The sequence below is a fragment of the Populus alba genome, chromosome 10 (genome assembly GCF_005239225.2).
Source record: "Populus alba chromosome 10, ASM523922v2, whole genome shotgun sequence".
In the NCBI taxonomy this organism is placed as follows: Eukaryota; Viridiplantae; Streptophyta; class Magnoliopsida; order Malpighiales; family Salicaceae; genus Populus; species Populus alba.
In genome coordinates, this window is record NC_133293.1 from 16,905,943 (window position 1) to 16,918,765 (window position 12,823).

General features: G+C 37.0%; 2 protein-coding genes across 3 annotated transcripts; one reads left to right on the plus strand and one right to left on the minus strand.

Annotated features, from left to right (window-relative positions):
* The first annotated feature begins 1,647 nt into the window (after positions 1-1,647).
* Positions 1,648-4,487, plus strand: LOC118043110 (uncharacterized). The gene is made up of 5 exons (XM_035050952.2): positions 1,648-2,613; positions 2,733-2,790; positions 2,884-2,967; positions 3,065-3,200; positions 3,653-4,487. Exons 1-5 carry the CDS (start codon positions 1,770-1,772, stop codon positions 3,941-3,943), a joined length of 1,413 nt encoding a protein of 470 aa, XP_034906843.1. The 5' UTR covers positions 1,648-1,769; the 3' UTR covers positions 3,944-4,487.
* Positions 4,488-6,612: 2,125 nt separating this feature from the next.
* Positions 6,613-10,946, minus strand: LOC118043111 (uncharacterized). 2 transcript variants are annotated; one of them, XM_035050954.2, is made up of 10 exons: positions 10,765-10,946; positions 10,516-10,644; positions 10,053-10,117; positions 9,769-9,937; positions 9,595-9,674; positions 8,901-9,356; positions 8,279-8,812; positions 7,947-8,159; positions 7,700-7,852; positions 6,613-7,217 (listed from the first exon to the last, which is right to left on the minus strand). In XM_035050954.2, the coding sequence occupies exons 2-10, from the start codon at positions 10,550-10,552 to the stop codon at positions 7,119-7,121; spliced, it is 1,806 nt and encodes a 601-aa protein (XP_034906845.1). In that variant the 5' UTR covers positions 10,553-10,644; positions 10,765-10,946; the 3' UTR covers positions 6,613-7,118. The 2 variants fall into 2 exon arrangements, with proteins under 2 accessions (XP_034906845.1, XP_073268098.1); XM_073411997.1 differs by having other exon boundaries at positions 6,613-7,214; positions 10,516-10,946.
* Between the last annotated feature and the right edge of the window lie 1,877 nt (positions 10,947-12,823).

Consider the following 12,823-nt stretch of genomic DNA (forward strand, 5'->3'; position numbering starts at 1 on the left):
TGTGATTTCTTTAAAAATCAGAAGAATTTGCTGTGATTTAACAATGTTTTGTATCAAGTTTGACTGTCCACCGATTTAAGAGCAGGATCTTCTTAATTATTGAAAAAAAATCCCATTAAATTTGAAAACGAGTTTTCATCCAGTTCAGTTTGGTTTTAGATTGCTCTATGGGTGCACGTGACGATTGACATAGACGATAAATGCTTGTAACTCTAATCAGCTGGTAAATGAGACATATCCCAAAACTAATATGTCTCGCTCTCTCATGAGCTGTAAAATATTTCTGGCAATCTTATGCTTGAAGGTTCAGGCTACAGAATTCTGGGTAGACAAAAGGAGTAGGGTTATGTTCTTTCTTTCGGAAATAGTATAAACTGCAAGTAAGGTTTCCAGCCTTGTGATTTTGTAACAGTACTCGGAGCAGAAGAGCTCAGTTGAGGGTCCACATTCCACAACCCGTGAAACTAAAGGATCAAAGTCATTGAGAAGTCAGGAAAGGACCCATTATCTTCGAGGCAATCAAGATTTGCTGAGAACAGAGAACATAAAAGCAATCAATTCCAGCTAGCCACCAAAGTTGCCTAATAGAATGACTTATCAGCTATCAATAAAGAAATTTTCAACAGATATTGCTTCTATCAATGATAGCACTTCTTACCATAATATCATGCTGGATGAAGTGGTAGTAGCTTCCGCATGTTACAGTTTCATAAGAATTAAGTTAACCAAGAAATGCTTGTGAAGGTCAACCGAAGAAATATGCAATCTATGGTTTTATGAAGGTTCAGAGAAAAAACTATCAGGAAAGTTTGCAGACGGGGAAAGTGTAGAATTGTTGCAAAGTAAATCACAACCAACCTAGTAAGGAATCTACCGGGCTAGTGCTTGCAGGTGTTTCAGGGGTTAAGCATTTAGGTACTGTAAAATGTGAAGAACAAGGAGGAAATTGGGAAATTGGGTTTGACATTATTCGTGCTCTTCTTATGTTGGAAAGTATTTACTTGTGATACTCTGATGATGGAGACCTCCTGAAGGGAAACGGATGCAGTCCAATTTGACCGGAAAGCATATACGTGACAAGCCACTTCAAGAATTTGCATAAACATGTGAGCTATTGCTATATTAATTTCATAAAGGTCTTGAATGGACTTCTAATCCTTTTTGTTTTTGATTGGTTACACCAGCTAAATCATAACCAAAATCAACCTCTAAAAGGTTCTTAATCTGTACCCACAACAAAAGTTTCTGATTTTGTGCTTAAAAAAAAAACTCAAAATGGAAATCCTGCATGTTACCTTCCAATATTCACCCACCAAAACAAGGCGAGAGAGAGAGATTCCCTCCAGCTAAAAAGAAAAGATCAATGATTGGTCTTTTTCTTGCATTGTTCCCTTCCTTATCCACCACTCCAGCCTGATATCCTGCGAGGTGTGAGAGTCATATATGCATCGCCAATAAAGTGGCACCACTAGGGGAAGTTCCAAGAAAAAGCATTTCTGTATATTTTGCACACCATCTCAACTAACAAATCCCCCCTTGCCAGTCTCTTGATTCTATCTCCCTCTCTAACAATAACTCAGTTTCAATATAAAATAACAGCAATTAGTGATAACAATGAAGAGGGAGATAGATTAATTAATCAATGCCAATCGGGCAAGTCAGATGCGTGTCATGATCACCCCTCGTGGCCTAGTTAACAAAAAGTAATGCCCTTCACTGGAGTTTGTATGGCAGACCCCAACCTCCCCATGTTACAACTTACACTTTAAATGTCCCCACTCCTTCCCTTTTTTATAACCTCACATCCCTCCCCTTACCTCCTTCAATCTCTCATCAACTCTCCCTTTCCCTCCTTCATCAACAATCCCTCTTTGTTCCAATCTTTTCATAAGCCCTCTTGTCACATACCACTCGTACTTTACACATTAACTTGGCTAAAAATCCCCTGCAACACATTTTCTAGAAAAATGTGCAGCTCCAACGCTAAGGTGACCACAGGAGTTGAAATAACACCAGCAGTGGCTAGGATCAATGGCCGGCCTGTCCTTCAACCTACATGTAATCGTGTTCCTACGCTTGAAAGGCATAATTCTCTAAAGAAAACAGCACTAAAGTCTCCTCCTCCTCCTCCACCGCCACTACCTCCACCAACTTCGGCTAATAAGGCCACCAAGGCCTCACCTCCTTTATCCCCAAAGTCGAAGTCCCCCAGATTACCGGCTATTAAGAGAGGGAGTGATGCTAATAGCTTGAATTCAAGTTCTGATAAGGTCGTGATTCCAAGAAGCACTACAAAGACACCGATTTTAGAGAGAAAGAAGTCGAAAAGTTTCAAGGAAAGTACTGTTGGGAGTGGAGCACTTTCTTCTCCTATTGAGGCATCGTTGAGTTATTCTTCTTCTTTGATCGTGGAGGCACCAGGGAGCATTGCTGCCGTGAGGAGAGAACAAATGGCACTCCAACATGCACAGAGAAAGATGAGAATTGCTCATTATGGAAGATCGAAGTCCTCCAGGTTTGAAGCTAAAGTTGTTCCCGTTGATTCTTCAATCAATGTGACAACAAAGACTGATGAAGAAGAAAAGAGATGCAGTTTTATCACAGCAAATTCAGGTAAATGAGTTGACCAAATGTTTGTTAGATTCCTGTGGTTGAATTTGGTGAAAATAATTTTCAACTTGAATGAGACATCCTCTAATTATGCTCCAAACTTCCAATGTTTTTGTGCTTAGATCCCATCTATGTTGCATACCATGATAAAGAATGGGGAGTTCCAGTCCATGATGACAAGTAAAGACTCTGCCTTGGCCTCTGTCCCTTCATTTCTCTGTCCCGTTCAATTGCAAACGAATACGTTTTTTAACATTCCTAAATTTCTTACAGGATGTTATTTGAATTGCTAGTTCTAAGCGGTGCTCAGGTTGGCTCGGATTGGACTTCGATCTTGAAGAAACGCCAAGATTTCAGGTGGGTTTTTTTTTTTTTTTTTAAAAAAAAAAACACCGAATTCCTTTGTCTCCCTGTTTCTCAGAATTAGCAAAAGCTAATTTTTCCTCTTCTGCAGGGATGCATTTTCAGGATTTGATGCAGAAATTGTGGCCAACATTACTGAAAAACAAATGATGTCAATCAGTGCAGAATATGGGATTGAGATTAGCCGAGTCCGAGGAGTTGTGGACAACTCTAAAAGAATTCTCGAGGTAACTAATTAATCTAGCATCGAAAGTCGCAAATCATTTCGTCTTTTTCATAGTCCGCTCCGGTCCCTTCTTTTCATGGCACTCCTGTTGCATATAAAAACGTATTCTTGCATTATTCAAACTTCAAAAGAACCTTTTGTATTCGGTTTAAAAAGAACATGTTTAAGAGTTCATGATTAAGAAAAGATGCAATCTCTTGATTAATGTCAACAGCTTGTTATTTAGTCTTCCCTTTTTCCTCTTTGTTTGGTGAAAAGTAGTTGGCAAGCAAGCTCCGATCCCTTCCTGATTTTAAATTCATGGTGCACCCCACATTTTCTGTTAATAACCATGCAACGAAGGGACCCGTTGTTATTTAATTAGACCTTGTTTCATTTGAAAATTGATAGTCTCAATTGCTAAAAACCATGTGGTTGCTAATGTTTCTTGTAATAAACTTTGCGTCCTTACAGATCAAAAAGGAGTTCGGGTCATTTGACAGATACATATGGACATTTGTGAATAACAAGCCTTTCTCCAACCAATACAAATTTGGGCACAAGATTCCAGTTAAGACATCAAAATCAGAAACTATAAGCAAAGACATGGTTAGGAGGGGGTTCAGGTTTGTTGGTCCAACCATGGTTCACTCTTTCATGCAAGCTGTAGGGTTAACCAATGACCACTTGATCACCTGCCATAGGCATCTTCCATGCACCTTAATGGCAGCCCGCAGGCCTACCGAGGCACAAGCTGATCAATAGACTCAAACTGACATTAAAAGGGGGGACACAGAAAAATTAACAAGACATAAAGAATATATGCTATTATGCATATGTGTAGTTAAGCTCATTCTCTAACTTGGAATGGTTGTGTATACTATTATATAGGAAGAAATATTAAAAGGGTTTGTGACTAGTCACTTTGTGAGATGCTGTGAGATTTTTCTTTTAAATTTGTTTCTAATTACAGTTTGAGGGCGCGATGAAATGGATTAGAGAGAGGAAAGGTTGGCAGAGTACTGTTGTGGTGGAGGAGACAGGTAGCATGTGCAATTGGGAGGTAGTGGCATGTGTGGGTTGCCAGTTGCTTTTTATTCCATGTGACCTCTCACACTTTGCCTTATTCGAGGGGTTTTCCTTTAACAGGCTGTGTGAGATACTCTTCGAAGGAGGGTAGGGCCACCTACTATCATCCCCATCTCCCTCTCTTTCTATGTGTTTTGAGCTATAATTCTCATTAACCTTTTTAGCTTCTGAGAGAATATTATACTCCAAATGTGAAATGTATCTTGGATTTGGTGTGACATTTTCAGTGTTGTTCGATGCATTTATCATGTGCTTCCTTTTACAATTTATCTTTCTATAATTTGTAACCATATATGGATTGGATGAGATATCATCTCCATGTGCCCACTGTCTATTTCATACGCTCTAAGTTCTATCACAGAAACGCATTTTGCTATAAAATCAGACACCAGCATAATGCAGAGAGAGAAAATACGACGTCAGATACACCGAGCCATTCTTTAATATAACAGAGGAAAATTGATGAATACAGAACAATGAGCTAGGCCCTCGTTTATTACAAGGAAAGAAGCAAGGTTGTGCATGATTTTAGAGTTTCAAGCTTCAACATAAACGATAATAGATGAATTTAATGGGTTCTTGGTGAGAATCTGACTCGTTCTCTTTACTCTAGCATCATATAGAAGGAGAACGATGCGTCAGTCCGCAAACATTTACCAAGAAGTATGTAATAAAACACTTCTGGCGAAATAGTTGAATACTTTGCAATATAAACTTTAAGAAGTCAAATCGATGACTAATTCATGTGACGAGTGAGAATATGTTCGACACGGTTTTTGAATTATGACATTTAATTTCAAGTTTTATATATAATTAACTTGAGAGCTTTCTATACTTGAGATGTCATTGCATAAGAACTTCCCAGCACCATTTTTTCATAACCAACTTAGTTTCAAAAGTATAGTAACTGTTAGTTGTAATCTAAAACCACTATTCTTGTTGAGTTATAGCCCAGTATTGCTATAAAACAGTCACATCCTTCTTGAGTTAGATCTTATATAAAATATAAACCACGCATGGCATTAGGTATTCATGACTATAGCAACAAGAAAAGGACGTAGTTCTAACCTGCAAGATCAAATTACGGGATCTTCACCAGAAGACGCTTATACTCTGTTTCATATAGGAGTCACTGATTAGCAGCAAAAAAAGATATATACTGGGTTTAGGCTATAGTCGTAACAAAGTGTTCAAAGACAAACTGAGATCAGCGAATGATCCGCATCCCAGATAGCCAAATCTGGCTGTTCCCCAACTTGTTGAAAAGTAAACGAGTCAAATAATTAAGCCAGCAGTTTCCCAATATCACAGCACACAGATTTAAGCAAGATATAAGCAATTTCTTCTGATTCCATGCATAAAATCCGTGGCCTGGAAAGACTTTGAGCAAAATTTTCCAACGAATAATGCCTGGTCACCCAAGCTTTCTACTTTGACCCGCTTTGGGCGACACTCATGTCCAGTTTGAATACCTGAAAACCAGCAGTTCTTCTACAACCATGTCTGTTGCCTGGCTACAAGACTTCGGCATTCTCATGACCATTGGAATGTCACCGCGTGACTCAACTAGATAGCTAGTTGCATAAAATTCAAAGATTTTCCATTATCCAAACCCTTGTCTAACTTGCTGCCACTCTCCATTTCGAGGTCATATACCCTCCTTAGTCAACACATAGAAACATGCCCTTCGATATTGTCATGTCTGCAGGGCAAGCGGGACGATCCTTGACGGGTGTCCAAAACAAGTCCTTTGGTCTACAAAACAAAACAGACTCCCGAACAGAAGGAGTCCCTCAACTGTGAGGAAGTCCGACGAAGGCTTGATCAGGAAACGCTACTTGTATACATGTTGCACAAACAACACCGAACCAGAGATTCTTAGGCGGTAGCAGTTAAATGTTGTATGGTTTATATTTTACTGGTGAGACAGCAGCTATTGCCAACACAGAAGTAGATGCATCGAAGCTAGCTAGTTCCAGTGGAGCAGAGGCAGAAGCGGTTAGACAGGTATCACCGGAAAGTAACACCTCTACTGTTGTGAATTTAGCAGAGAAAGGTAGGCAGAGGAATATGCTGAGACACGGTGGAGGTGGAGCTCCAACAGCGCTTTCTCCTCAAAACACTAGGCCGTGGGAGAGTTCTACGTGGTCAAACTCCCAGTCAGCAGGGTTAGGATTTTACATGGTTTTATTTAACCCGTGCTTGCTGCCTTTTCTTTTTGGGAAATTATTCAGTAAGAAAATATGGCGAGGGAATAAAGACCGAAGCGAAAGTGCACAGAATCACATAGCCCTTGGATAATTTTGTATGAATAGCAAGCTCGAATAGAAAATAAAGAGCATAAATATAGAAAACTACTCGCTTTTTGACAAGGATTATCAGGTTTAGCCACCACCAGAAACACCCTTATTTCTAGTTTACAATTTCATTTTTTTTTTCTTTTTATTGATGTAATAATCAAACCTAAATAAAAGCCTACCCAGCCCTTCACCACTTAGGAAACAAATCCCAAGGGCAAAACCACATTAAGAATTTCCACCATTTTACAGAGGGTAAAAAACCCACAAAAGAAAGGGACAAAAAATCAAATTGAAAGGAAGGAAAAAACAACTAAAGAAAACTACATAATACCCCAATGTTAGTAGGGGGGATTTGGGCTTTCTCATATGATACAGACAAGGAACCACTTCGAGTGTCGCCAAGGCATCCCCTCCTTGAAAAAATTTTACTCCCAGTACCTCGCAACAAAGGATCTTCGTTTTTTTTTTTTTTTTCCTGAACGTTCCCCATTCAGGTGGCTTTTGCATCAGCAGCAATGACTGTATTTCTACAGCTCCGAATTCAACTGCTGTCATTCTATTGTGTTTTCTCCAACCCGAGCGCCCGCCTTGTTTTTGGTAGCAGATATATCTATCGACTGAAAACCAGTGATCAATTCATTTGTTTTCTGCTGCCAAATAGATGAGAAAATCACAAGATTAATAAACCAACACTATATCAAATAAAAAATCATGTTAGAATAATACAACAATAAGCGAGAACATGTGAGCACGTCTGAAGGAGAGGAAAAACTTGGCATGATTACAACACTTTTTAAGAACAGAATAAAGCCAAATCCCAATTTCATATCTTTAATGGCATAACATTGTCCACTATCTTTTTGTATGGAGAACCATTCTTTATCCTTTAGTATTTTATGGGAAGAGAATCAAATACAGAATCTTAAGATGCAACAGCTTCACGCCATTAGCCATTGATTTTGATAGCAAATATGATTCTCAATCCTCCAAAGATTATGATGACAAGATGGTCTACTAATGAATGCACTCACCAAAACAATCCATGAGATTTGAAGGGAGAAAAACGAAAGAGAATAAATACACAAATACGTAATAATAATAAAAAAAAAAGGAACAACGGTAGGAAGCTAACCTGTTTATGATCAAAATGGGTCAATGACCTTGGTCTTCTCTCATGCATCACCTTCTGGCGACTTTCATAAAAATCGAAGTCATCCAATATTGATGTCTTTGAAACATAGTTCTTGAATATGTTAAGAATTTCAATACCTTGAGGAAATTTTACCTGAAATGGAAGAGATGGTTAAAATTGGTTCAAAGAGAGCACAGAATTCTCACGAACAAAAGACCAGCAGCGAAAAAATGTTAGTCAAGCACACCTCCTGTGTGTCTCTGCTATTTGTTACCGGCTTGTTCTCATTATTTTCAAGTATTATATGTCGTAGTTGCGGGTTTGGAATATCTTTAATGATATGCCACTTGACTGGGAAATAACCATTCCACTTCTCCTGTTGCCAGAAATCCATGTTTTTATTGAAATCAACACGACCGATCATTTCTGCAACTCCACAGAACTGGCCACTTGCATTTACCTAAATCAGCCAATAAAATTCAAATAGAAATGCATCAGTACATTAACAAGGAGAAAATAATGGAGCACAGTAGGTAGTGACTGAAACTCAGGTGCCAAAATTAAAATTCAGGTGCGTACCGAAAAGAAAAGAAACACAGGGCAACTGCAGCCTTTCTGTTGCGAATCTAGATATGCACTATCCAGCCTCTTATTTCCATTAGGAGTACTGGCCCACACATTGTACTTGATGCTTTTATGAATATCATCTTCACTGTAAGATTTGATAACAAAGAAAAATGCATGATCGTAGCTGGTTGGAAAGTCAGGAAGGTTATATTGATCCCTGCTAATAACTGAAGTTATGCTGTTACTGTTTCCGTTCCCATCAGGACCCAAAGATTCAGCAGCATTACCTCCAAATGCCACATAACCTTTTGCATTTGTTGTCCTGGGACCATGATTCTGCTCATTAAGCAATGCATCGTTGATGCCACTGGTCTTGCTTCTTGCTTTCAGCTTTTCATTGCTTCCCCATCCCCTTGCATTTGCCTTAATAGTGTTATTTGGATAGAGCATTTCACCCTTCCCTGGATTATAAGATGGAAACTTTGAAAATGGAAAATACCCCTTGCCCAGTACATCTGGCTGGAATGGAGAGGCATGCTGTGAAGCCTGAAAGTAGAGGGAAAAAGAATCATCAAAACAACCTCAAAAGGAAAAGACACGAGGATATACTGCAAAGTATAAAGAACTGAAATACCTTGCCCGGTAATTTTAACTGGTTACGCATGCCATGACCAGATGAGACATCCAGCGCTGGAAGGGAAGTCTTAGTTTCTAACGATTTGCTTAAGTCAGAAGGCAGTGCCTTTTTTGATACAGGACCACGAGGGTTACTAGGTGAAAACCTGTTTGGTTTAGTTCTAGGAATTTCCAGAACTCCGCTGTGGCCATAATTCCCTATTGTTCCATCCCCAGCAAAAACAGATGGGTTCCATATGTGTGGTAAAGACTCTCCATAGGAAACAGGAGTTGGAATATATCCAGGGGAAGGAATGGATGGTTGGAACATGGAGCTTGGTGAATATGGTGATTGAGCAACAAATTGTCCATCAACGCCAATCATGCTTACAGGCACATAAGTGCCGTAAGAGCTGTAATTATGGTGTATCCCTGGCATGAAGTACATCAAAGACCCATTATCTGCTTGCATGACCTAGGTGAAGCATGCGTGAATGTCAGATAACCTGCTTGCATGATTTGATTAAAAAACACGAATGACACATTTGTTGCCATTGAAATTATGCTTTTTTTGCTCAAAAGATTTCCAAAATTCAGATAACTACCCTGACAGTGACTATCAAGTAGACAAAAATAAAAGACCTAATTAAAGAAGAAAAGGAATGATTGTTTCCATATCATTAATGACCAGAACAAAGATTAAAATTCCTTACAGGGTATTGAAGTTCTGTTCCATCACCAGCCACGTAGTATACTTGGTCATTAGACCCTCCTCCAAAAGTAGCATCATAACCTGGTAAAAAGCTACTGTCAGAAATGCATAATCAATAGACATACACAAACAAAAACAATAGATCGTACTTCTTCATCTGTTGAAACGAACAAACCTGGATAGTAATATCCGTAGTAGTAGTTCTCAGCTGGATATGGCAAGGCCTGATCTGTAGTCAGGGAATCATGATCGAACACATCATCTTCTTTGACACTCCCAGTAGCATCTCCTGCCGAAGAAATACACGACGTTGCATCTGATGGGCTCCCATCCTTTGAAGGGACCTAAATTAAAATAAATAAACAGATTCATAAATTAATTATTTCGATCGTTATTTATACATAAGAATTCAAATTCAATCAATGGAAACAAGGGGTGAGTTTATAGGCGCTAAATTACCGTGTTAGATTCGGAGAGTTCTAGAGAAGGATCAACCTTAAGATTCCTCATCATTTCTTCAATTGCTGATAATCATTAATTAAAAGAAAGAAAGAAAGAAAGAAAAAACAAAACAAAGTAAAAAATCACGGCAATAACAACCAAAACTATATAATAAAAAATATATATTTGCAATAACAATTCTAAAAATTGGAAAAAAAAATGTACTCAGATCTGCACAATTATTGAACACGTAAAAAGGAAAGAAGAAACACTTAATATCCAGCAGACCGGTCATTGCTGTATTCAGTAAGTCTTTTGAAAACAACCAAATAACAGAAAACAAAAAAAGAAAGTAAATCAAATTCATAAACTCGTTTAATTTTTTTCTTTCTTTCCGGAAAAAATTAATTAAAGTTAAAACTCATAACTCTATCATAATCCGACGAATAACAAAAATACACACATACAGAGAGAGGATTACGTTTATGAGGAGATTGTTGTTGTTGTTGTTGAGCCATCAAAACTGAAGTCAATAGTAGGAGCAGTGAAGCAGAAGGATCCAAACACGGTCTTAAAAGGCAAGGCAGCCTCTTCCTATATATCGGAGATCCTAAAGTGGAAAAAAGAAAGAAAGACAGAAGCAAATTGAAAAGATAGCGAATAAATCGAAGGACCGGAGAACGCGTTGTGTTGTTCGAACGAACTCTGATTTTTGGATATTTTTACTGACCGGAAATATCGGGATTATGATTGTACTCTGATTCCGCTTTTTGCAGAGCAGGCCCGAAATATCGGACACCAAGAATACACTGTGATAATACTGGGAGAGAGCGTTCCTGAAGTGGTGTGTTTTTCCTGTGATGATTGATTGCTTGGTTGAAGGAGAGAGGAAGGCGAAATGAAGGGAGAGAGAAATGCCTTCAGGAATATTAGTAAGGGAAAGGGACGGCGGAGAGGATGACACGTCAGTTATAGGTTACATAGCTCGCTCTTTTTATTTTAGTATTTTTAATAACAATTGTTATTTTTAATATGCTATTATTTCATTTTATACATGTTATTTTATTTATAAAAAATTTTCATTTACCTGTTTTTATTTGGGAAAAAAAGGATTAGTGAGGTTTATTATTATTATTATTATTATATTGTCGTGTTGTGATCATATTGTCGAGAGGCATTCTATGATCTCCCCCACTCAGTTTTTTTTCCTTGTTTTACATGCTCGTTAAGCGTTCAGCCTGCTTCCACTGTGGGCAAAGTTTGAATCTAGATATTTACAGGATATTATATCAATATTATATTAATTTAAGTTTTGGAGTGCTTTTTTTTTTTTTTTCATTGGGTTCATCAAGTTCTTCATGTCAGTTTCATCAACTTATACAAAGCACTCTTAATCTGTTTATTAAATATATTTTCCAGCTCGTCAACTAGTGTGGGATGTTAAAACTGAGTAAAAAAATAATTTATTCTTGTTTTTTATTTTTTTTATAGTTGAGAAAACTTTTTTTTTTTTTTCATGGCCGACGAAACCTCATTACTATGGTAATTTCTATGATTATATTTAGGGGCGGAACTAGGGGAGGTAAACACTGGTTCGGGTCCTTGCAAAATATTTTAATTTTTTTATTTAGTATTTTAATATGAAATAATATAATATTTTATTTTAAATAAATAAGTTTTTTTAATAATATATCTTATTATAGTAATTTTAACCTTCTTTATTAAATATTACTAACTCCACCCCTGATTACATCAATGATAAATCAACGGTTACGCTTACAACTATACTCAGCAGATATGCTTATGACTATACAACAAAGCCACACCTATAAATAATTTTTATGATAATTTATACACGTTAAAAAGGTAACATTATTGTAATTATTTTTTTTTTTTACCTTTATTAGTTCAAGTCTTTTAAATATATATATTTGCAAGACTTGAGGATATATTAAAAAACTACAGGAGGTCTTATATAATATATACATCTCTATAGGTATTTTTATAAATATCTTAAATATTTATAAAATATTTATATCAAATGTTTTATAACTTATATATTTACGAGATATTTATATAAAATACTTCTTAAGATATTTATTTTAAATAAATCTATATAAATTCATCTCTTTATAAACATAAAAAAAGTCATCTTTCTTAGCTTGTATAATACAGAAGCATTCAATTCTATAAAATATTCATTATTCCCATCAAATGTACAAATATTATACTGGTTTAAAGCTTTGTAGTGTTTTTCTTATTACATGTATTATCAGGTCCATTAATTTTTCCAGGTTTAATTTTATCACCCCATATAAAAAAAATCATTTTTTCCCGTTTAGCAACTTGAACACAACTCTTTGGATGCGCGCATAATGGTTCCTTTACTAGTTGCATGGAAGCATTTCCCTTCACAACGAAATTGACAGCATATATAGAGAAGATATATTTATGCTCATCAATCCGACGGCTGGGATTATACTAAACAAGATAAGCAATTTGGAATTCCACATCCTGTAATGATACTTTTGCACGTGAAAGGGAACAAAATAAATAGAAGGGTCATCTCCAAAAACTCTTGCCACTATACCGGCCGGTACTCCCAATCTTGTCCACTTTTTTTTTTTTTTTGTTATCATTTCCATTTTTTAATTTTAAAAATAAATAATTATTTTTTTAATTAGGATATTTTCAAATAAACCACGGGACACAAGGAGGGTTCTAGAAGGAGAGAAAAATCGAGACTAGCTTTATTAGGTTTTCTTGGCGGGCAAGTCCTGCCAGGCTGC